This window comes from Conger conger, chromosome 4 (assembly GCF_963514075.1).
Source record: "Conger conger chromosome 4, fConCon1.1, whole genome shotgun sequence".
Classification (NCBI taxonomy): domain Eukaryota; kingdom Metazoa; phylum Chordata; class Actinopteri; order Anguilliformes; family Congridae; genus Conger; species Conger conger.
Window position 1 is genome coordinate 8773529 of NC_083763.1, and position 24997 is coordinate 8798525.

At 51.7% G+C, this 24997-nt stretch overlaps 1 protein-coding gene across 1 annotated transcript in view; it reads left to right on the forward strand.

The window, feature by feature from the left end:
- Nucleotides 1–24997, forward strand: part of insrb (insulin receptor b) — a 112637-nt gene that overhangs the window by 72061 nt on the left and 15579 nt on the right. The window contains exons 3-7 of the mRNA XM_061238109.1: nt 13176–13500; nt 21284–21423; nt 23778–23922; nt 24215–24429; nt 24722–24848. Of these exons, the coding sequence (XP_061094093.1) occupies nt 13176–13500; nt 21284–21423; nt 23778–23922; nt 24215–24429; nt 24722–24848 (952 nt within the window). The remainder of the gene's footprint in view (nt 1–13175; nt 13501–21283; nt 21424–23777; nt 23923–24214; nt 24430–24721; nt 24849–24997) is intronic.

A 24997-nucleotide genomic window follows, 5' to 3' on the forward strand; every position in this document is an offset into this window, starting at 1 on the left:
CGTTAATGAAAGTACTTCCTTGCTACTTGGCCTTCTGTTGCCATACAGAATTCAACTCCCTAGTTATCCAGTAAACTCTGTCCCATAAGCTTTGTTTCTGTCGGTTGTGTTCAGGAGTTTAGCTGTTGAAAGTCTCGGTTTCCCAGAGGAATTGCGAGGACTTTTGGAAATGGAAAAACGGTCCCAGCTCCACGGAGGAATTTAAGTCTTTATTTTTGTGGGAAAAATGGAACGTCGGAAGTGGAAAAATCGGTACAAAGTGGTAATTTGCTTCAGCAAGCCTGTGCGTATTTTTCACGTCACTAGTCTTCCACTTGGCCTTCATGCTCTCTCTCTCTCTTTCTTTCTCTCTCTCTCGCTCTCTCTCTCTCTCTGGTTGTAGAAAATGAGCTTAATGATAAAAATCATCCGGTTCGGTTTGGACAGTTTCCTCTCGTATGGATTGAGGAGATTAGCGCGCCCGTAAACAGGCTTTTTGCGCAACAGCGTCCGAAACGAAGATTGATATCTTGAGCCAGAAAAGATTTCTATTTTTGAACGGGCGGTGAAAGCGCATTTCCCCCCCCCCCCTCCCCCCCTCCACACCACTTGGCTTCGTGCTGCTCAGTTATGGGGAGGGGGGTGGAGGGGTGTTGTACTCGAGGTGAAGGGAAATCATTTTTCTCCCGCGTGGCTGGCTGGAGCGTCCTGCATTCTCGACGTGTCCCCCATCGCCACGGATACCTTCTGCGGCCCCCTGCCCCCTCTGACGCTTCATCACTGTTCTGTCGCCGTTGTGTCCAGTCAGTGCCCCCCCCCCCCCCCTCAGCCCCCTGCCCAAACCCAGTGCCCCCCTGCTGCAGTCCAGCGGCCCCCTGCCCCACCCAAGAGCCCCCCTGCCCGACCCAAGCGCCCCCCCTGCTGCATCCCAGCACCCCTGTCATCCAGGTCAGGACGAAGTTTGTTGTGGTCACTGGCGAATGGCACAAGCCAGGAATAGGGGCGGGGGGGGGGGGGGGGGGCACATTACTGAGGTGTATTGATTTTTTTGTTTTAGAAGGTCTGTAATGAGATCCAGTGGCTGTGGTTTTCTGGGACGGTTGAGAAGTAAATAATTCACCGGACGTGTGTGTGAGTGTATGTGTATGTTTTTGTGTGTGTGTGTGTGTGTGTGTGTGTGTGTGTCGGAGGAGATGAGTTGATGTGTGTTTGTGTGTGTGTGGGTTTACTGTGTGTCCCTGTACCTTTGTGTGTGTGTGTGTGTGTGTGTGTGTGTGTGTGTGTGTGTGTGTATATATATGTGTGTGTCTGTCTTTGTGTACGTAAGCGCTGTGCCAGTAGAGACACCCAATCAACGACAGGTTGAGGACTCACTAAATTGGGTTGCTAAGAAAATGCTAATGGCTTACAACGAGCAAGACAAACATGCTAAGTCAAGGAAAGTATAAGGAAAAGAAAAATGGGAAATTAACTGGTGGACCGACACTACTTCCTTGTTCCTCTTCTGCATTTCATTGTTTTGGAGTCTCCTTGCTCAGCTCACCACCATGGAAACGGACTCATCACTCGCTGGTCAGGTGAGATTGAAAAGGGCTAACGGCAAAACGGTTACTTTGCATGTGCAATAGCACAAGGAAACTTGTCGGCAAATAAAGCAGGTTATTCTTCGCTGTTCATTGGACGACCGCTGGAAACCAGCGTCATTACATTGCATTGCGTGAATGGCATTTGGCAGACGCTCTTATCCAGATCGGCGTACAGTTGATTAGACTAAGCAGGAGACAATCCTCCCCTGGAGCATTGCAGGGTTAAGGGCCTTGCTCAAGGGCCCAACGGCTGTGCGGATCTTATTCTGACTACACCGGGGGATCGAACCACCGACCCTGCGGGTCTCAGTCATGTACCTTAACCACTACGCTATGGGGCGCCCTGTTATCAGCTGTGGGTTTCTGGGAGGCACCTTTTAATTAAGAGCAACGGCTGACGAGCCTCACGGAGATGGCAGCTTTCAGCGGAGGCTAATTTCTGGAGGAATCCATTTCACACCTGGGCAGGCGCCCAGCCGGAGAGAAGGTAGGAACGGAAAACACCTCGAGCCCTTTTTTTATTGAATCTTTTTCATTTTTTATAGCCTTTTGTCTCCTTGCGTCGAGCGCCATTCACAAGTCGGTACTCGAGCCTTGATACCGGCCAAGGAAACGGAACACAACACGGGACGGGTTTGTGGAAAGCCGGCTGGTGTAGCCCAGTTGAGCCGGTCCCGGCTCGTGCCAAAGCGCCCGAGGCGCGCACACACACACACACACACACACACACACACACACACACACACACACACACACACACACACACACACACACACACACACACACACACACACACACACACACACACACACACACACACACACACACACACACCGTGCTGTCCCGCGAGCCTGGCTGGTACAGTGTCTGGCACCGAGGCGAAGGTCGCACACGCCAGGGCGGGGTGAGCATCAAAGGACAACGGCGCACTGTCAGCCCGCGGAACGGCAAACGGACATTCCGTTTTTTTGTGGTCGTCTCTCGCGGTCACTGTGTCCTGTTTGATGTTCTAGATAGTAATTCCTTTGTTGTTCGGGAGCGTCATCTGTTACAGGTGCCAGCCCCTTTCTGTTCTGTATTTTATTTTTATTTTTTTTGGTTGAAGCGGGTTGTTGACAGGACAGGCCTGTGGTGCATTCTGGGATACGCGGTTCCTCCCACGTTCGGTTTCGGAGGACGTGAGTCACCGCTCGCGCGAGATAAAGCCGTTGTTGCCGTGAGTAACCCCGCCGGCAGGTGTGGGGTCTGGAAGCGGGCCGCCAGATCACAGGTGATTCACGCTCTCGCTCCCTGGAAAACGCTAATTAAATCATCATCTGTGCCCGGAACGTTCCGGGCCCCCGCGTGCGGGTGGCTTGTTTGTTCCGTGAGTACGTGCTCCTGCTCATGAGGCCACACACCCCTATGCCCCCCCAACCCCCAGCTTCCGGATTTTACTTTAACCCTCTCAGTCCCGAGCTCGACATGGAAGTGGCTCCGCACCAAATCCTCGCCGAAGGGTTTTGGCTTTGGTTGAGAAAGTTTAGAAAGAATTTAGTAGGGCTCAAAACGGTAGCAAAGCAGACATTTTGATCGGTTGAAAAGGTATCAGGTTTGAGAGTGCCCTTGGGATTTGAAGGTAGTTACGCAAGTGTCATGTGGGACTGGAAGGGTTGAGCGTGTTATTTGAAACGGGGTGACCGTTACGCATGAGGGAGCCCCGTGGCCCCCCACCTCGTTCCCACACCTGGTTTCGTCAGAGGGGCGACGATACGGCCCAGGGCGACCCTGCCAGCTCGTCTCCGCCTCGCGTGCCCTGGCTCGAGAGCGGCCTGCTCCGTCCGTCCGTCAGTCCGTCCGTCAGACCCCCCGCCCGCAGAGCCCCTAAAATGGTAAAGGGATATTCGGTCGCTTCGCAGCCCTGCCCAACTCCAGAGTGGGCGGTCGAGCGGGGAGAGTGGCTTTTAGTGCCCCTCTGAGGTGCGTCAACGCAAGACCACTATATTTATCACCGCCGCTGACACGGGTTTACCGAACCCGTCCAGATTCATCACAACGCAGACGGGCAGAGAGCTGTCATCTGCGTTTTAATAATGGGGTTATAACTCCATTATAGCACTCCGTGTGTGTTGTGTGTGTTGTGTTGTGTGTGTGTGTGTGTTTTTAACTCACTTCAGAGGACCTACATGTTCCCACACATCTTCTGGACCTCTGATTGGTTGGAAAGCTCTTTGCTGTAGTGTTTGCTGTCGTCGTCGCAACCTTACTCCGCTGACCAATCAGGAGCCGTCCTGGCGGAGGCTGTGAATGTAAACATGGGCTCAGCGGCAGCGTGTGGTTTTAAGCGTGGCATGAAGTCGTCCGCAAAGACGTTCCTCAACCCAGGGAGCAAAAACACAGGTTTTGAAAGTTGTTTGTGTAGCACTGTGGCTTTAGCAAGGGCGCAGACAACAAATCCCTGTGTTTAAAAATAAATAAAAAGAAAGAAATAAAAATTGCCGTTAGTGAACGCGAGTGGCACAGTTTGCCACATGAGTGAACACCGCTGTCCTGGATGGAGTCCAGCTCATGCCAGTGACAAGGGTGGCCCGTAATTGGCTTTGCATCGCCCACAGGGTGTATGGGAAGGATTCGGTCGACGGGGATGGCTGTGGTCATTGTTCAACACCGCCCAGGTGTTCCTCTCCGCTCACGCGTATGAGCGGGTCTCCTCCACCCACGGTCTTCAGCGGAGGACTCCTGAGCTGTCAAATTTGGGATGATTTTTTCATTTCGTAATTGCGACGTTTCTAAAGAGTTTCGGGCCCCTGGCTTGCTTCGGCGACCGACTGCCAAACACGCGTTACAGGAGTGAGTGAGGTGGGGGCACGGCCTCGCCGTGAGGCACCCAAACACTGGGCTTCGTGGGGCTTTGTCCTCTGAGGTAACGGCAGGTGGGGGCGGTCCGGCCCGGGCAGCCAGACCTCAGGCCCTCTTGTCGGCGCAGATGAAGGAGGGAAGGCCGCTAATTAAAAGCAACTTTTTTTTTTTGCGGGGCCAGCCCCGCGTCGGGAACACGGTGAAACGGGCGCGGGGCGGAGAAGAATATGGGGCATTGTGTCGGCGGCGTGATTACGGACGCGGTCGCGACACGCTGTTCCCCCCCCCTAATCCCTTTAATTTAGTGCGCTTTAGCGCGGCATTGTGCACCGAGCCGCTCGCTGGGTCAGCCCGGGGCTCACGCTGCAGGCCTCTCCTGAGACCAGTCTGAGCAGGCCCTCGACCTGCCCCGGGCCTGTGGGCCTCTGCAGGGAGCCAGAGCTAGGGCCAGGGTGTGTGTGTGTGTGTGTGTGTGTGTGTGTGTGTGTGTGTGTGTGTGTGTGAGAGTGTGTGAGTGTGAGTGTGAGTGTGAGTGTGAGTGTGAGTGTGAGTGTGAGTGTGAGTGTGAGTGTGAGTGTGTGTGTGAGTGTGAGTGTGAGTGTGAGTGTGAGTGTGAGTGTGAGTGTGAGTGTGAGTGTGAGTGTGAGTGTGAGTGTGAGTGTGAGTGTGTGTGAGAGTGTGTGTGAGAGTGTGAGTGTGAGTGTGAGTGTGAGTGTGAGTGTGAGTGTGAGAGCCTGCTAATACTGTAGACACACTTGTACACACATGTATGTATGTATGTATGTATGTGTATATATATATATATATATACACACACATACATACTCATATACACGCACATATATATACACACACACACTCACACACACGCTCATATGCTATACACACACACGCCCCCTCAGTCATACACACACCCACTCACTCATACGCACACACCCACACACTCACACTCGCATACGTACATATGTGTATACTGTACACACATACACACGTCGAGACAAACACTCAACAAAGATGCCCTCTTTCAACTGTGGCCCAAGAGCCCAGGGAAAATGCGCACCTGACTCTCAGTGCAGTTTAAGGGGTAGGGTAGGGGGGGCATTTTAGGAGCCTGTCCGAAAATAAGCGAAGGCGAGCGAGTCCTGCCCAGCGTTGGGCTTGTAACCGAAGACGCAGGACTCAGTCCCGGCGTGTTCTCCCTTTGAAAGTTGTCATCATCATCATCATCGCCATGTCAGAATTCACGGTGATGTCATGCAGAGGGCCCGGAGGCCACTGTTTTGCCACCGCAGACGCCCGTTCTTGCCCCCGTTTGAGAGAAAGCCCGTATCGCTACCAAAACAAGCCGCTGTTCAGCTTCCCGTGTTTTCATAAGCCGGCCGACAGCCGCGTCGTCCCGGTAATCTCCGAAGATTAACGACCGTGTTTTATTTTCCGTCATCTTTCGTAATGGCCGTTCCCTTTTCTCCTCGAAGGGCTGTCGGAGGAGGCCGTCAGACCCGTGCGATCGTTGGGCGGCTGGGTCGTAAGGAGGCTCCGCGCCCGCGTTCGTTCGTGAACATTTTATGACCTTGGGATTATAAGGTTCTATCTATTATCTGGCATTCTCAGTAGTTTTGAGATATTGAGCTTCACATTCTGGCACCGTGAAACTGAAATGCAGGGTCGTTCTTCATCGACGAAAAACACCCTGAAATGTAAATGTGCGAAATCTTGTCAAATTATATTTGCAACATCTTCACAGCACAGACTCATTTTTGTCAAAAAAAGGAAGTGAGTTTGAACCTTGTAATTGTTTTGGTTTTGGTTTGTGTCTCTGCGAGGCCGGTCTGCTTTGATCATCCAGCTGTGGGCGTGGGATTAGCCCGCGATGTGACCTGACTTTGCCGCTCTCTGCAGCGCCCGCCGGGGGTTAGCGGTTAGCGGGGCTCTCTCCGCGCCCTCAAAAGCTTCCACATCGGCTCTCCCGCTCTAACTGTCCCTCGCAGGAGAGAGGGGAAGAGCTCCCTGGATCCTCATCTAATCCAGAATCCTCATCCTCATCTTATTACCATAAATAATCTTCATACATCCTGGCTGGCTCGGCATAACTGCCTGCGTGCGCCTCGGTCTGGAGAGAGCCGTTCTAAAGATGGCCGCGTGTCTCCGGAAGTCTGCGCGGCGGAGCGCGGGTTCCTCACTATGGACCGGGTTTGGCTGACGCGAGGCCCCTAGGTTTTCGGGTTTCGCCCTCTCTCCTCTGTTTGCTCCAGGCCTGGGTAATCAATCCTTATCTGTGGGGCGGTGGCAGTTGTTGTTGTCGCCGCTGTTGTTGCCGGGGGAGACGAGAGGCCGTGAGACGCGTGACCGTCTTATTGCATTGTTTTGGTCTTATCAGCTCTGTCAAACACGACTGTTACAGTCTGTCCCTGTGTGTGTGTGTGTGTGTGTGTGTGTGTGTGTGTGTGTGTGTGTGTGTGTGTGGGTGGAGCGATATGTGTGTGTGTGTGTGTGTATGTGTGTGTGTGTGTGTGTGGAGCTGTGTGTGTGTGGAGCTGTGTGTGTGTGTGTGTGTGTGGGGAACGGTGTGTGTGTGTGTGTGTGTGGAGCGATGTGTGTCTGTGTCTGTGTCTGTGGAGCTGTGTGTGTGTGTGTGTGTGTGTGTGTGGAGCGATATATGTGTGTGTGTGTGTGTGTGTGTGTGGAGCTGTGTGTGTGTGTGTGTGTGTGTGTGTGTGTGTGTGGGGAACGGTGTGTGTGTGTGTGTGTGTGTGTGTGTGGGGAACGGTGTGTGTGTGTGTGTGTGTGTGTGGAGTCATACATGTGGAGTGATACGTGTTTGTGTATACGTGATACGTGTGTGTTTGTGGAGTGATGCGTGTTTGTGTATACGTGATACGTGTGTGTGTTTGGAGTGATTGGTGAATCAGGAGGCACTCAGGTCATGCTATTGTCGCTGTCCCACTATTCTCCCCTTTTGTCGGTTGTCGGTGTGTGTCTGTTTTGGTGTGTCCGCACGTCCGTGCCCGCGTATGTGTGTTTACCTGAGTGTACATGTGTGTGCGTGCGCGTTTCTGTGTGTGTGTATCTGTGCTACCGCGTGTTTGCCCGTGTGTGTGCGTGCGTGCTCCTGTGTGTCTACATGCGTGTTTGCCTGGGGGTGTGCATGCGCTAATGCGTGTGTGCTCATGTGTACGCTCCTGCGTGTTTGTGTACGTGCGCGTTTGCAGGTGTACACGTATGCGAGTGGTACCGCGTGCGTCCGTGCGTGTGCGTGTGCGTGTGCGTGTGCGTGTTGAGGACGAGGCAGTCGATGGGGTTTCTGTCAGGTTTAATGCCAGCAGGCTTGAAATACGCTTGTGCTACCGTGAGCCAATGGGAGCAGTGTCCCCTCTAGCGGTGCAGACACAGACTGGGGATGGAGCGGGGGGAGGGGGGGGGGGGGGGGGGGGGGGGGGGGGGCGGGCGTTGTGGTGAATCGGAGGAAGAGTCCTCCCCCATCAATCCCAGACCCTGGTACCTGCGGCGAGGCGCGCGTTTCGCGGGGCGGGCGCGGTGTCTCCTCGGCGGCGGCGGACGTTAACGGGAGCGTCCGTGACGGAGCGGAGCGGTCGCTCGGTCGCGCGGAGCTCCCAGGGCGCTGCGCTTCCGCCAGCAGGTGCAGCGTTGCCACCGACCGCCGCGGCAACGGCCATGAATGAATGAACGAGGAGCGGGAGGCGCAGTTTCCCCCCCTGCGGTGGGGGGCGAGGGAGGAGGGGAGGAGGAGGTGTGGGGGAGTTTGGGGGGTAGAGATGAATAAATATTAGTGCAGGTTTCTCTCGCTGGGGACAGAGGGGAGCAGGCGCCCCAGTGAGGCTGCGGCGTGTCTGGACGGGCGGATCCTCCCCTCCCTCTCTCTCTCTCTCTCTCTCTCTCTCTGTCTCTCTCTCTCTCCCCTCTCTCCCTCCCTCTGTCTCTCCCTCTCTCTCTCTCTCTCTCTCTCTCTGTCTTTCTCTCTCTCCCCTCTCTCTCCCTCCCTCTGTCTCTCGCTCTCTCTCTCCATCTGTCTCTCCCTCTCTCTCCCTCCCTCCCTCTGTCTCTCTCTCTCTCTCTCTCTCCATCTGTCTCTCCCCTCTCTCTCTCCCTTCCTCCCTCTGTCTCTCTCTCTCTGTCTCCCCCCCACTCTCTCCCCTCTTTCTCTGTCTCTTTTTCTCTCTCCCCATCTATCTCTCTGTCTCTCAGTCTTTCTCTGTCTCTCTAACCCCGCTCTCCCCCCTCCTGCTCTCTGTTTCTCTCCCTCTCTCCCCTTCTCTCTCTTCCTCTTTCCCTCTCTCCCCTTCTCTCTCTTCCTCTTTCCCTCTCTCCCCTTCTCTCTCTTCCTCTTTCCCTCTCTCCCCTTCTCTCTCTTCCTCTTTCCCTCTCTCCCCTTCTCTCTTCCTCTTTCCCTCTCTCCCCTTCTCTCTTCCTCTTTCCCTCTCTCTCTCTCTCTCTCTCTCTCTCTCTCTCTCTCTCTCTCTCTCCCCCTCTCTCTCGGCCCGTGTCTGTCCTCGTGTGTTCCCGTGGCTCGTCGCTCGATCCCTGCCCGTCTGCGGGCTGCGGTGCGAAGGGTTAACGCTGGGCGGCTCTCTCGCTGGGCCGGAGGCTGGCCTCTGATTGGCTGCCTTCCACAGCGAGAGACACATTGGTTAAGGGTGAGGGCGGATCACGGGTCTGCGCTGCACTCCGGCCTGGACTCCCCCGCCGGGGTGGATCCGGATCCACACTGTGTCTGTACAGCTCTGCCTGGAGAGAGGGAGGGTGGGAGGGAGGGAGAGAGGGAGGGAGGGGGGGGAACGGAGAGCTGAGGAGACGCACGTTGCATTTTGTAAGTGTGCTTTGGGGAGGGGGTGAGTTCGGGAGTGGGAAGGACGCCAGACTGTTCGCTCAGACCCTTATTTCAACACACGGTCAACGGATATCGCTTCGCCGTTTAATGTCTCGCCAATTTTGCTCCTTCCACATTTTTTTTTGTTTTGTTTTTGTTTTGCTTTTTTTTGTCTTCTCTATTTTTTGCCTCCCCCCCCCCCCCCCCACCGTACACACCCCATCCCCCCCTTGTCTGTCCCTGCCTGTCCCTGCCTTTTTCAGACAGGCAGTGTGATGGCCTACCCCTGGCCGCTGAAAGGGAGAGGACCCTGTGTTGTTTTGCTCCTGCGAGCCTGACCTCGCGTCACATGACGCCGGAGCTTTATGACACCAGTGAAGTCGAGCTGATCTGTCCCTGAACTGAGAGAGGTCTCTCCTGCCCCAAGTCCCAGAACATCCCCATTCTCACCTATTTATGTTTGTTTGGATTCATTTGCAATTCCCCAAACTATCTTCAAACTTCTCATCTATATGTCTATGCTCATATTCAACTTAAAATTAATAGATATTATGTAGATATTGATGTATGCATTATATCTATATGTATATACCTAAAATATTAATATTTTGTATGTATATAATGTATGTATTATGTGCTGTACATAATATACATACAAACATGTATATATATTCATATTTACTAATACTTAAACGTGCATTATTCTCTGTTGAAAGCTTTTCCATATGAAGGTCGTTCACCTTTTTGTCGTTTATGGGCGATTTCTGCGTCTCCTGACCCAGTTCCCGGACCGCGAGCACCTGACTGGGTTCAGCCTCGATCCATCTCCTGGATACGCACTGTTTTCTGCATAGGCAGGGCAGCGAGCTCAGAACTGGTTTGGAAATGTTTTAGCGATAGCATCACAAAAAAAAAGGCCTGGGCTTTTCTCCACCCCCCCCCCCTCTCCCTCTGAAGCCGTGTTGCCAGCCGTTTAGGAAATGAGACGGATTCTTGGAACAACTCGGTCGGCGCAAATCTTTAGTATTCGTGATTTACTCGCGGAGGATGTAACCGTATTTCTCCACCTGAGCTCCGCTGGCCGCCGGCTTCCCGTCCGCGGCCAACGCGGATACTCCGTACGGCGGCGCGGTTGTTCGCACGGTTTCCCTCACACGTCGGCTGTGTGGGTTTACGTCCCTGCTGGCCTGGGTCCTCTCCGTGTGGACTTTGCGTGTTCACCCTGTGGTGTTCTGGTTTCCTCCCACAGCCAATGCGTGTAGCCCAGGGCCTGCAGGTGAGGAGTAGCCGTCCTGGCTAACTCCGGCATATTCACTGAAATGTTATTAATGTGCAGTGTCCCTGTTAAGTAAACTAATAAATTTAATTTAATTTAATTATACCTTCACAGAGTGTACAGGCTGTGGGAGTGGGTCTGGCCTCTTGTCTGTCCGGGTCAGAACAGAACCGTACTTCACTGCAGTGGTGGGGTCAGACCTTGTGAGGTGGGTCTGGCCTCTTGTCTGTCCGGGTCAGAACAGAACCGTACTTCACTGCAGCGGTGGGGTCAGACCTTGTGAGGTGGGTCTGGCCTCTTGTCTGTCCGGGTCAGAACAGAACCGTACTTCACTGCAGGGGTAGGGTCAGACCTTGTGAGGTGGGTCTGGCCTCTTGTCTGTCCGGGTCAGAACAGAACCGTACTTCACTGCAGTGGTGGGGTCAGTCCTTGTGAGGTGGGTCTGACCGGGTCAGGACAGAAGCGTAGGTGGGGTCGGGCCTTGTGATAGGCAGCTGTAGGTGCTGACACACAGAGAGGGAGGAGGAGTTTGGCGGAGGGCATTAACCTCGGGTTCCTCCATCTCGGTGTGTCCAGCTGGTCTGATGCCCCAGTCTGCCGTCTGCACTGCACTAGTGCTGCCTTCTGTGGGTGGGCTCTGGGAAATCCATCATCACTGTGTCTGTGTGTCTGTGTGTCTGTGTGTCTGTGTGTGTGTGTGTGTGTCTGTGTGTCTGTGTGTCTGTGTGTCTGTGTGTCTGTGTGTCTGTGTCTGTCTGTCTGTCTGTGTCTGTCTGTCTGTCTGTCTGTATGTGTCTGTGTCTGTAAGACTGAAAGGCTGTTAACAGTGTATCTGTGTTTGCGTGAGTGTCTGTGTCTCTGTCTGTGTCTCTGTCTCTGTCTGTCTGTGTGTAAGACTGAAAGGGTGTTAACAGTGTATCTGTGTTTGCGTGAGTGTCTGTGTCGCGCGTGTGAATGCACACATACATGCGTTCGTGTTGGCCCCTGAACAGAAAGCGGCGTTTCGCCTCTCCTCCTCCTCTCCTCCCCTTCTCCCTCGCTCCGAGACGGGCTAATCCGGTCCTGCACTTCAGAGCGCACTCACCACGTTCACTCCCCTCACACCCGAGGGCCGCCAGAGCGGCTTAGCGTCCGTAACGGCCGCAGGACGGCGGCGTCTCCGGTGACGCTGCGCCGGCCCGCCGTGCTCCGCGGCCCGCTCTTATCTGCCCGCGCGTGTTTGTTTACTCGCTCTCGGCCGCGGTTTATTTTTAACACCCACGCCTCGCCTCGCCTCGCGCGCGCCCGCTAAACCAGGTCGCGCTGCGGGTCGCCACAGCGACTCCCCCCCTCCCTCCCTCTCATACACGCTACGCCTCCCGTTCGCCGACGGAAAAATAACGGTCATTTCTCGTCTGGGTTCTTGGACGTCTGTCGCTATGTCGGACAGGGGATGCATATTAGGTATAGGTGTGTGTGTGTGTGTGTGTGTGTGTGTGTGTGTATATACGTACCTGTGTGTGTGTGTGTGTGAGCATGTGTAAGGAGGGTATAGGTTTATGTGAGTGTGTGTAAGTAAGTACTCCTTGTTTTCCCTATGGTAAAGTAAATGACAGCCCGTAAAAGCTGATCTCTCTCAGGCTGGCAGGAGATAGCAGCAGCAGCAGTTTGGGTATCTCCTGTGGGTAAACAGTGGACTCAGACCTAACGGCCAGCCCTGCTGAACTCTGCTCCTGTTTGCACTGCTCTTACCTTCAGCCTACGTGTGTGTGTGTGTGTGTGTGTGTGTGTAGCTGCATCTCTGGCGTGTTGGGGGAAGGGTTGCAGATTGGGGATAATTAAAAAATACAAAATAAATTCATTAAAAACTGAAACCGTCAAAGCCTGAAGTCCACATCCTCTGTGATGCCTCTCAATTTTTGGGTCTTTCAAAATGAAAGGGAAAATTTTTTTGTTGTTGAGAAAAAACAGCTGTGTTGTCTTTCGTCCAAGCTCTGTGCCACGCTCCAAACACCTCTTTCTCAATCTCTCTCTCTTCTCTCTCTCTTCCCTCTGTCTGTAATCACGCCAGCATTGTCTATCCTCCACTGCAGTCAGATTCTGTGGCTGTTTGCATTACCTAATATTTCTCAGGTGGGGATAACCCCACAAAATCTGGACGAGTGCTTGGGGATGCCTCTCGCCGACAGAGAAACCAGACAAACTTTCACGAATACCAGACCTGTTTTATTTATTCACTTCTGCTCCGCCGTCTTAACAGATACGATCAAACCTGGACACGGGCCCTGTCTGAATGTGCTCCACTGTCTGTGTCTGACTTGTGTGTGTGTGGAATGCCGACGGTGGCCTGGGTCAGTGTTTCGAGGGAGAACAGTGTTTGTCAGCCCCTAGAGGTGAAGTGAACGTGGTTGCTCAAGTCTCTCTCTCTCTCTCTCCCCCTCTCCCCTCTCTCTCTCTCTCTCTCTCTCTCTCTCTCTCTCTCTCTCTCTCTCTCTCTCTCCCCCCTCTCTCTCTCTCTCTCTCTCCCCCCCTCTCTCTCTCCCCCCCCCCCCCTCTCTCTCTCTCTCTCTCTCTCTCTCTCTCTCTCTCCCCCCCCCTCTCTCCCTCTCTCTCTCTCCCTCTCTCCCTCCCTCTCTCTCCCTCTCTCTCTCTCCCCCCCCTCTCTCTCTCCCTCCCTCCCCCCCTCTCACAGTGTGCCAGTCCACATGCAAACACCGCGCCTGCACCAAGGACAACCGCTGCTGCCACGACCAGTGCCTGGGCGGCTGCACGGAGCCCTCCTCCCCCGGGGGGTGCGTGGCCTGCCGCAACCTGATGCACCGGGGCGCGTGCGTGGAGAAGTGCCCGGCCGGTCACTACACCTTCAAGGGCTGGCGCTGCGTCAACTTCACCTTCTGCCAGCAGCTGCACAACCAGTGCAAGCAGAGCAAGGCCAGCGACTGCCAGGAGTACGTCATCCACAACGGCGCCTGCATCCCAGAATGCCCCTCCGGATACACCACCATGAACTCCACCACGTGAGTGACCCCAGCCCTGCCCTTCTCCCCCCCCCCGGAGGGGTGTCATGAGATTATTATAGATATTAGTGTTGTACCGTAGATATTGGTCTTGTGCCATAGATGTTAGTGTTGTACCATAGATGTTGGTGTTGTCCCATAGATATTAGTGCTGTACCATAGATATTAGTGTTGTCCCCTAGATATTGGTCTTGTGCCATAGATGTTAGTGTTGTACCATAGATGTTGGTGTTGTCCCATAGATATTAGTGCTGTACCATAGATATTAGTTTTGTCCCCTAGATATTGGTGTTGTGCCATAGATGTTAGTGTTATACTATAGATATTAGTGTTGTATCATCAATATTAGTGTTGTACCATAGATATTATGCCTGCTAGATACTCATCTCTGGATATTTTATTTCTCAAAGGAGTGTGGTCTGCTCTCCATTTGTATTTTTTGCTGTATTTGGGCAGATATTAAGAAGGGAGGATAACGGACAGAAGGGACTGCAACTTCCCAAGTTCCCCTGGTGGGGGATAACCGCCCGCCCGTTTTGGGGTGTGGGGTGTAGAGGGGGAAAGGGGGATAGGGCTGGGAGTTGGCTGCCCTGTGGGTTGTGTTGCGCATCTCGCCTGCACTGTAGCCCTGCCATTGACAGGCTCCCGTTTGGGGATCCTTGTGAAAATCCCATAAGGGTCTTGACCACAAACAGTGCTGGGGCACTGGCATTCGGAACTGTCATTAAGCACCAGTGCTTCTCGGGAGCTGGGCATCGGGAGAGACTTGAGATTGTGGTTGTTAAAAGCTAAATCTGAGCAGCACAAAAGGCCTCGGAGGTAATCCCACCTTTTTAAATGACATTGTACGTGGCTGTGGCAGTTTCCTTGTGTGGGCGGTGTGTTTAGAATGTGTAATGTTGGATGTGTGCATACATTTGAGAAGTTAGTGGAGGAGGAGTAGGAGTGTACATACCTGAATTAATGAGACAAGCTCCTCGTAAAGTTTTACGTTGTTGGTTTAACGTTGTGGAATTTCATGTTGTGAAAAAACCACAAACCAAACCAAAATAGCTCATTTGGTTTTTTTTTTGGTTTTTTTATAATTTTTCTTGAGATTTTTCTTCAACTCATAGAGTGTGAAGAAAAAGACAACCGTGTAAAGAAAAGCATTGTTGGTCTTTCTTGTGCCTTTTTTTTTTTTCCTTTTTTTTTTCCTCTCGTTTTCTGAGACATGTTTTGGCCTGATTCTTTAATGAGGAAAAATTTTTAGAACAGGCATTGCAACTGTTGTTGGCAAAATACCACATGCGTTCGCTCTCCTGACATTGATCTTGAGTAAACATCAGGTCCCGCGTCACAGAAGCCTCGACTGCCATTGGCTGGTTTCGAGCGCCCACGCAGGACCGCTCCATTGACGGCCTGCAGATGTTATGACAACACCTCCGTCGTGAAGCCGCACCTTCTCCGATGACGTCGCCTCGCATCACTCAGTCGCTCGTAGGCGCGAACGAATTTGAAATCCGGGACCGTTTACACGTCGGACCCGATTGGTTATCGCGCCGCGTTCCCCGTCCTTCTGGTTGCCTCGCCATCGCCAGCCAACCCAGCATGCCTTGCGGGCGTGAAGAGGTGCTGTCGTCGCTCAAGACATTTGCTTACGTTTGGCTCCGCCACACGAGAGCTTAGTGCTTGGTGATGAACCGTAACGGCAATTATCAACAAAAAAAAATTCGATCGCATGGGTGACGGTCGTCATTTGCAATATCGGCTTTCCTTTCACATTTCCCCTTGGGGAAAAAATAATGTGACCGCGAACCTCCTTTTAGAGGCCAAATAAAGTACTTCCACGGGAAACGTCAACTTTCTACTTCCCTTCTGTCTGAGGGCGAGCAGAAGGGTCTGGACCTATCGGGTGCTAGCGGGGCGGGGCGGGACATCACAGAGTGCCCGCTCCTCCTCGAATCCCGCTGTGTGCGCCGATCTAAGGCGGAGGATATTAAAGCTTAAGAGGCTGAAAAAGGCCCAACAGGAGCTTCCCATTCTGTGTCCACCCAGCTGTTATGGGGACTGGGGGAGAACATCCGTCTGTTTACATAAAGACGACGTGGCTTTTAAAAAATCTTTACTGTAGGGACCTAGTGTCTGTTTAGACAGGGACATCTCTCTGTCCACAGACAGGGACTTGTGTAAATAGAGTCAAAACCACCCGCCCTCCCCCCCCCCTCTTTCTCTGACCGGGTGTGTCAAAAGGAATGCCGGAATGCTGCAGAATTCCTTGGCGTGTCTGTCCAGAGCATTCAAATTATCTCCCGACTTTGTGCAGTTTTTTTTTCTTCTTCTTCTTTCTCCCCCCCCCCCCACCTCAGTGGTCTGCACTCTGTCTGTTTCCCCTGAATATATATAACTGCTCCTTTTTAAGAAAAGATAAAATTAAATAAACAATACCCCCCCACCGCCCTTTTCAAAAAAAAAATGTAACATTTTTTTGGAATGTTCAGTTTTCCCTTTCGAGTCATCACAGTGCCACCCGCCCCCGTCCCCGGAGAACTGCGGCCAACACCTGTGCTCCGATTGACTGGCCTCTGTGCCAATTAGCCGGCCGTCTTGAGCTCTATCCAGTCCAATCAAGAGCGGAGGTCACACGAGTCACTGGTAGCAGCTGGTCACCTGCGGACGACTGGACAGTTATTGGGCTGAGCTGATGCCGCCATGACCCCGTGAACTCTCGCCTACTCTCACCTACTTGCAGTACGGCCACCATCTCAGGAGTGTGGCCACGCATGGCTGTTTGCTCTTAATGGCCATAGTCCGCTATTGACCAAGTGCAAGACTGTCGGCTCCAGCTCTATTTTTTAAATTTGTTTATTTGTTTATTATAAAGATCCCCGATAGATAGATAGATAGAGAAATGAGGATGAGTAAAGTTATCACCACATACACAAAATACAAACATTACCAGGCCGATACCTTGACGACTAGCTTGTCCAAGACAACATTACACAATACACTTAATTACTATCAGTAACAAACAAAAACTTCATTCAATAATTTACAGTTTTGGTTTATTGTTTGCCATGAAATGTCCATTGCTTTTCTCGTGGACTACTAATGGCAGAAGCCAATTCTGTGTTTTTTGGGGGGGTTTTTTAAGAGGGGACAATCACATACCGGATACAGTAGCCCTATGGCGTGTACTTGATTAGCAGCTTTTGACACAGTGGCTGGAATAAGGGAAGGAGACAGAACGTGTCTGAAACGTGTCCACGGTGAACCCTGTGCGGAGCTCACCTCCGCTAGCAACATCTGGCGCTGCAGCTCTGAGCGTTAGCCTGCTCTGAGTCTTAGCCTGCTCTGAGCGTTAGCCTGCGCTAACGGCGCAGCGCTGGGCGTAGCGCTGGGCGTGTGCATTACCAGACACACAAATCACCCCAGCAGACGCAGATGCTGCGTTAGCCTCCGCTGCAGTGGCGGTGTATTAGCTAGCCGCAGAACGGCGCGTCAGGAGCTGCGACAAGAGGCATCCCGCTCTTTTTCTCTCCGGTAGCCACAGCGACCGTGCTTTCTAAACCCCCCCCGTGGCTTCCTGCTTGTTAATGTCCGTGACGGCAGCGAAGAATTCGGCCGTCTCTCTCTCGTCTCGCCTCCTCCCGCACACAGCCCTCCCCTCCTCTCACTCCGGGGCCGAATCCCGAGGCGATGGTGGCGGTTTTTCCCCTCTTAGCGCAAGCTGCGGATCTACTTACGCCTCAGCTTCCTTCCAGAAAGAAAACAAACGTCTGCCCCTCTCGCAGGATCTGCGATTCGACCGTCCCATTAAACTTCGCATAAGGAAGTCTTTTGTTTGAGTTACCTTTGACCCACATTGACTATTAGGAATTTATCCTCACGTTACCCTTAAGTTTTTTTTACATTTTTTTCCGCATTTAGCACAGTACTTGAGGCTTTCAGTTGGAGTGGCTTGCTTTTAATAATGCATAGCAGGCTTTCGTCTGGGTTATTTGGTAATACAGTTTGGCAGTGACCGCTTGAACAGAAGGCACTCGAATGGCCGTGCGGGACGGATGTATAGTTTATGCTGGGACTTGGAGGGTGGGGGTTGGGGGGGGGTTTGGGGGGGTCAAACTACCAATAACCCCGGCGTTTGTCAATTAGCAGCCGTTGTGTCGACGCGAGGAAAAAAACTTTGGCGCGGCTTAGGAAAACGGGAGAGGCAGATAAAGACGGATTAGGGAGCTCGTCGGGAGCGTCGCTGGAACCGGGGACAGCGAAGGCGGAAAAGGCCGGGCGCATGACCGACCGCACGTATTCGGCCTCCTGTGCGGGTGTTACTGACGCCCTCGTAAACAGCGGCGTTAACACCGGGGCCGCGGGGTCCGCTCCGGGACACCGCGGCCGCACGGGAACAATGCCCCCCTTTGTCTGGCCCTCCTCCGAATAGGTGGCCGAAAGACTCGCCTTTGAAGCCGTCGTCTGTTCTCGGCGCGAGGTTATCTTGGCGTCTGAGACGGCTCACCGGACGAGTTTGGGGGTCCCTTGTGTTTTTTTATTTAAGAATCCGTATTTCAGGGGCATTTTTTAAAAATTATTATTATTATTTAAACCCCCGTCCGTCCGTCTGGCCCTGGGAAGGCAGTCATGCAGAAGTAAGTCCTGCTCCATACTGGAGCCTCCAGCCCCCCTCTCTCCTCCCCTATCCTCCCTTCACCTCCCTCCCTCCCCCCTCCCATCACCACCCCTTTATGCTTCTCTCATTGTCTGGTACATGAGCAGCTAATGGGGATGGACTTTTTAGCACGTCGCTTAAAAAACAGAACGAGCCGGGCAGACGGGCGGGGGGGGGGGTTGCCGCAGCAGCAGCGTATGGGCGTGGTGAAGCGGGGGGGGATTTGTGGGCGGATGAGGGCAGAGTTTATGTTTTAAACAGATACGTGCGGCGCGGGGGATGGATGCCAAGCCGAGCCTGGAAAACGGGGAGTTTAAAGAATGGGATTATGTTCTTGTTCGGCGGGATTTAAAAAGGGAAAAAGTAAAAAAAGAAAAAAAAAGAAATTTTAAAACCGTGCTGGTTTGTGAATGAACCGGCCTGGTCCCTGTTCGCTGCTGGGGCTGCGTTTTTGTGAATGAATTCCTGAAAGGCAAAGCTATCAGACCATTGCAGCTCCCTTGGCATGCTGGGAGAGGAAGACGCCTCAGAGAGACCACCCCCCCACCCCCGTCCCCATCCCCCGCCCACACACTTCCTCTCAGCAACACACCCCCACACCACCACACTCAGGCACACTCACACACAAACACATACTCTCTCCCTCTCTCTTTCTCTCTCCCTACCCCCCCCCCCCCCCCACTTCTCTCTCTCTGATCGTTTCTTATCGGCAGTGTCTTCCCCAGCTGTAGAGGAACTGTGAATCGTGTGAACGCCGTTTTGTTTATAATCCAGCTCCTTCATCTCAGCCCTCGGCTTAAAAAAATTAATAAAATAAAAATTCCAGCAAATTTCTCACATGAGGTGCCCTGTGCAACTACATTAATATGGAACCGCGATTAGCCTTTGAAAACAGCGGTTTGTCATCTTTCAGCTTCTCTGTGGGCCTTTTGATTCTTACCATTTTGACGGTTGTTTAATTAGCCTTTTTTTTAAGGCCTCTCCGTGCAGGATGTTGTTATTGAAATTGAAACATCTGCTTTGACTGTGGAGTTCCCTTACAGTTGGCTGTTAGTGGCAGCACAGGGTTACTGCAGAGTTAGCAGTGTAGTCAGCACAGGGTTACTGCAGCATTAGAGGTGTAGCCAGCACAGGGTTACTGCAGCGTTAGAGGTGTAGCCAGCACAGGGTTACTGCAGCGTTAGCGGTGTAGCCAGCACATGGTTACTGCAGCGTTAGAGGTGTAGCCAGCACAGGGTTACTGCAGCATTAGCCGTGTAGCCAGCACAGGGTTACTGCGGATTTAGCAGTGTAGCTAACACAGAGTTACTGCAGCATTAGCCGTGTAGCCAGCACAGGGTTACTGCGGATTTAGCAGTGTAGCTAACACAGAGTTACTGCAGCATTAGCCGTGTAGCCAGCACAGGGTTACTGCAGCGTTAGCGGTGTGGCTAGCACAGGCTGAAGTCGGAGGGGAAAGCCCTGGCGTCTGTATTGCAGGTGATTCTGTAGCTGCCTCAGTGTGGAGGCTGCACATTTTCTGTCACTTTTTCACGAACTTCAGCTGTTTTTCCTGTGAAATCCCGTCTGTGTGGAGGAGCGCCGCCGCGTTGCAACCGCCATTCCGTTCCGGTGAGATAAGCAGACGGAAACAGTCACGGCATTTTTTTTGTTTTCATCACACTAAAACCCCACACGCAACTCTGTGAAACTTTTTCCATTTTTTATCATTGCTTGTTTTCCTCAAACCCAGCTACGGGTTACTCCAGCCATTATTTCTCCCGTTGAATGTATGAATGTATCGCTGTCTCTCCACTATTCCTAGTCATCTAAGGACACATTAAGGCGGTTTGTTTAAGTGGAAACATAAGTAGGTAAAAGTTTGAACAGAAAAGAAAAACGAAAGCACTGCAACTCTTGCCCAGGTATCGCTCTCACGAGGGAGCGATGAGTGATGGTTGTGTTTTTGGCACGTCTCGAGGAATGCGTCAACTTGACAGGATTATTCTCAATTATACACTCCACCCACATGCAGTCTCTGTATCCTCTCTTCCTGCTGGATCCTCCAGCGCTTCCACCACCGGCTCCTCTGTCCTCAGGATTAACTGCTTTCATCGGAGGAAATTTTTTTTTTTTTTCCACTCAATATCAAAGGGTAATTGTCGGGTAGATCATCTCTGTAATTTGTACCTGGTGGCCTGTAGCGTAGTGGTTAAGGTGCCTGACTGGGACACGCAAGGTCGGTGGTTCGATCCCCCGGTGCAGCCCCACAATAAGATCCGCACAGCCGTTGGGCCCTTGAGCAAGGCCCTTAACCCTGCACTGCTCCAGGGGAGGATTGTCTCCTGCTTAGTCAAATCAACTGTACGTCGCTCTGGATAAGAGCGTCTGCCAAATGCCATTAATGTAATGTCATGTAATGTACCTGGACTTCAGTGACACACCCCCCCCCCCCCCCCCCCCGTCCAGAGGTTTTTGGGGTGGACTTGTGAAGTTTGTGAGGAGGCTGAGAAACGAGTGCTTTGAGGTCAGGGTGTGACGTTGTGCAGGGAGGGAGAGAGAAAGGGAGAGTGCTTTAACAACATAAGATGCATCTGGTCATGCATTTTGAATGTGAAAAAGAGAAAGAGAGACTGAGGGGGAGAGAGAAAGTGAAGGTGAGAGGGAGAGGGGGTAGAGAAAGAGAAGGGGGGAGAGAGATGTAGAGATTGAGAGGGGTAGAGAAAGAGAAGAGGGGGAGAGATGGAGAGATGGAGAGGGGTAGAGAAAGAGAAGGGGGGAGAGAGATGGAGAGGGGTAGAGAAAGAGAAGGGGGGAGAGAGATGGAGAGATGGATAGGGGTAGAGAAAGAAGAGGGGGAGAGATGGAGAGGGGTAGAGAAAGAGAAGGGGAGAGAGATGGAGAGATGGAGAGGGGTAGAGAAAGAGAAGGACGGGAGAAATGGAGAGGGGTAAAGAAAGAGAAGGGGGGGAGAGATGGAGAGGGGTAGAGAAAGAAGGAGCGTGATGGAGAGCGCGAGATGGAGAGCGCGAGATGGAGAGAGCGTGATGGAGAGAGCGTGATGGAGAGAGCGTGATGGAGAGAGCGTGATGGAGAGAGCGAGATGGAGATGGAGAGGGAGAGAAGGAGAGATGAACTGACCAGCTGTTCCCCCCGCAGGCTGAACTGCACGCCCTGCGCAGGCCTCTGCCCGAAGGTGTGCATGGGGCTGAAGCTGGTGGACTCTGTGACCGCCGCCCAGGCCCTGCGCGGCTGCACCGTGCTCAACGGCAGCATGGTCATCAACATCCGCGGCGGGAGTGAGTACCCCCCAAATTACACTGTTACCCCCCCAAATTACACTGTTACCCCCCCCCAAATTACACTGTTACCCCCCCCCAAATTACTGTTACCCCCCCTTTCTTCCCCAGAAGTAGAGCAGTGCCTACCCCCCCCATATATTACACTGTTACCCCCCCCAAATTACTGTTACCCCCCCCTTTCTTCCCCAGAAGTAGAGCAGTGCCTACCCCCCCCCATATATTACACTTTTATCCCCCCAAATTACACTGTTACCCCCCCAAATTACACTGTTACCCCCCCAAAATTACACTGTTACGCCCCCAAATTACACTGTTACCCCCACCCCCAAATTACTGTTACCCCCCCCTTTGTTCCCCAGAAGTAGAGCAGTGCCTACCCCCCCCCCCATATATTACACTGTTATCCCCTCCCAAATTACACTGTTAACCCCCTTTTTCCCCCCCGGAATTAGAACAGTGCCCCAACCTCCCCGCCTTTGCCCAGAACTAGACCTGTGTCAGCTCCCCACCCCTTCCTTCCCCAGCACTCGCACAGTGCATACACACCCCCCTGCCCAGAACTAGACCAGTACCCACACCCACCCCCCCTGCCCAGAACTAGAACAGTGCCTATTCCACCCCCCACCCCCGCTTTCTTCCCCAGAACCGCCGTCAATTCTGCCCCAGTACCAGTGCCTACTTAGCAGTTCTTTGACACTGGTGTTATGCGTCTATTAGATGCGTTTATCCAAAGTGACATACAGGATTATGAACGCTTACATTGTTTTGCAGTCTGGATATATCAAACCCATAACCCTCTGCATTCTTAGTGCTCTACTGACCCATTGAATGCCATCTGAGCCATTGGACTCTTGACCAACTTTGTTCCTTTTTTAGCTTAGCTTATTTTTATATGTATTTTATATAGCCGGCAGCCGTAGTTCACTGGGTGCAAGCACCTGTTATGCTATCTATGTTCCAAGTTACTGATCGGATGTGTCACTACATTAAATTGCAGCAGTGGCTTTTCTTTAATGTTACAACAGTGGTATGCAGAAGAGCATCTCTGAACACACAATGCTAATAAGAGGGAAAATATATTTTTTATATATATATATATATATAAAATACCTAATAAAGTGCTCACTGAGTGTATATATAGGTCTCTGTTGCACCACCATGTGATTTGAATGGGCTCAGAGTTTAGGGTCATGAGTATGAATATACAAATCAAATTTCATCACTACAGGATAAACCATTATCCTATAGTGATGAAAGGGAATTTATAAAATGTGCTAAGCCACACCCAGTTAAAGTGAATTGGCTTGTAATTTAGGCATTCGCTGATGTTAACACAAGAAAATAAGATTAATACATATATAGAGGTAGGCCCATAAATGCACCATACCAGACTTTGTGCAAATGTGTCGATGTTTGTATGCAGAGAAACATTTGAAGTGTTTTCCGGAAGTTTAAAAAATCCAGTATGGCCGTCTTTACGGGTTCCTTGGCCACTTTTGATCCATGTAAGGAGAGGGGCGTATGTGACAAATTTTATAACGCTGTCAAATGTGGAATGGGGGCAGGGCTCATGCATGTCAACACTGTGTCATGTGCACTATAGCACCACCAGGTGGCCAACCTGCAAAGTATTTTAACTGAGGCTTAGCTTGGTTCAGCAATCCTAACAAGCTTACCAAATTTAATAAGCTTGGTCTTTACCACCTAAAAGTTATTTTGGTGTGAATACAAAGGAAAGTATATATATATTTTTTTTTACAGATTATCACAAAAACCTTTTGGGCTCTTGCACCTGCCATTCTTGGACTAGAAAAAAAGCAAAAAAAAAAAGGCTAGTTCTTAGCCGTGTGAAATCGGCCCTGAAAGGCTGGGTGGATCCTCAGTAACCCGAGTTCAAGTTGAGTTGGAGATCTACCGTCCTGAAGGTTTCCATTTCAACCGTAAATTGGCACGCTTTATTCCACTAATTGGCAGCTCAGCGAGACCTCCAGCTGTTGAATGAGGTGCGCTTTGTTTTGGCTGGAGTGAAAACCTACACAACGGCAAATTTCCAGGAACAGGGTTTGGGAACAGGTTTATTATTGTTTTGTTTTTTTTGTTTTTTTTCCTGTTTTTGTTTTGGAGACATTGTTTTGAGGACAGGCTGCACTGGGCAGGATTGGTTATTTTGACCAGCTGGTCGTTGTGCACTGTCATTAGCCTCATCCCCATGGGGTTTAGCTGTGCAGTCTGCATTTTAATATATTTTAAATGTGTTGTGTGACTGGGTTGCTGAGAAGCAGATTTTGGCCGGAATATAGCCGGGTCACCTTCAAGTCCTCCTCAAAGCGGGTCCTCGTTTCTTTCTGCAGATAACATTGCGGCTGAGCTGGAGGCGAACCTTGGCCAGCTGGAGGACATCACGGGCTACCTCATGGTTCGACGGTCCTACGCCCTGGTGTCTCTGTCCTTCCTCCGTAAGCTCAAGCTCATCCGCGGAGAGGCGCAGGAAGTTGGGTGAGCAAGCCTCCTCGGGCCCCTTCCTGTCCTCGGTTCGCTTCTTGACTTTCTGACATCTCGGAATAATGTCTGGTTGCGCGTGGAAGTCTTTGGGAAGAAATCCCTTTAGAGTTCAGACCCTGTCGGCGGTTCTCGGGTCACCAGTCTGTGCTTTGATTGGTGGAGAGGGATGTTTGATGAGCTCCACATTTGGGGAAAATATGAAACAGATGGTCAAACGCCCAATTTTGATTCATTCATATTTTTGCTGTTTTTTTGTTTTTTCCTAATGTTTTGGTTTCCGTTGCAGGAACTACTCGTTCTACGCCCTGGATAACCAGAACCTGCGGCAGCTGTGGGACTGGAGCAAACACAAGCTGACCATCCTGCAGGGCCGCATGTTCTTCCACTACAACTCCAAGCTGTGCATGTCCGAGATCCGCAAGATGGAGGAGGTGACCGGGACCAAAGACCTGCACACCAAGAATGACATCGCCGTCAAGACCAATGGAGACCAGGCGTCCTGTAAGGCTGAGTTTCTCTGAATCTGTCCGACCACCCTGGTCCTGGAGAGCTACAGGCTCTGTTGGTTTTTTGTGGTTACTCTGCACTTAATTAACCAATTAGAGCAGCTGATTACACAGTTAACTCCATCTTATTACTGGGTCTCATTTGGGTGCTGACTTTAAACCAGCAGACCTTGTGGCTCTCCGGTACCAGGGTTGGAGACAACCGCTCTAAGTACTTGCTTCAAAGGCCTCTCAAAAAGCTTTTCTCATGACGTCATGATGACTCAACTCCTCACTCCCTTCCTCAGGTGAAAATGAAGTTCTGAAGTTCACACAGGTCCGAACGTTGTCTGACAAGATCATCATAAAATGGGAAGCCTTCTGGCCTCCTGATTTCAGAGACTTGCTGGGATTTATGGTCCTTTACAAAGAAGCGTAAGTGTAAAAAAAAAAATATATATATATATATATATATTGTTGATATTGTAGATTAAATCTCTGCTAGAAAGTTAGAGGCAGTAGGTTTGTCCTCTCCTCAGTACTGTTTTAAGGAGGTACTAGCCTGTGGCTTTTTTGCTAACCCA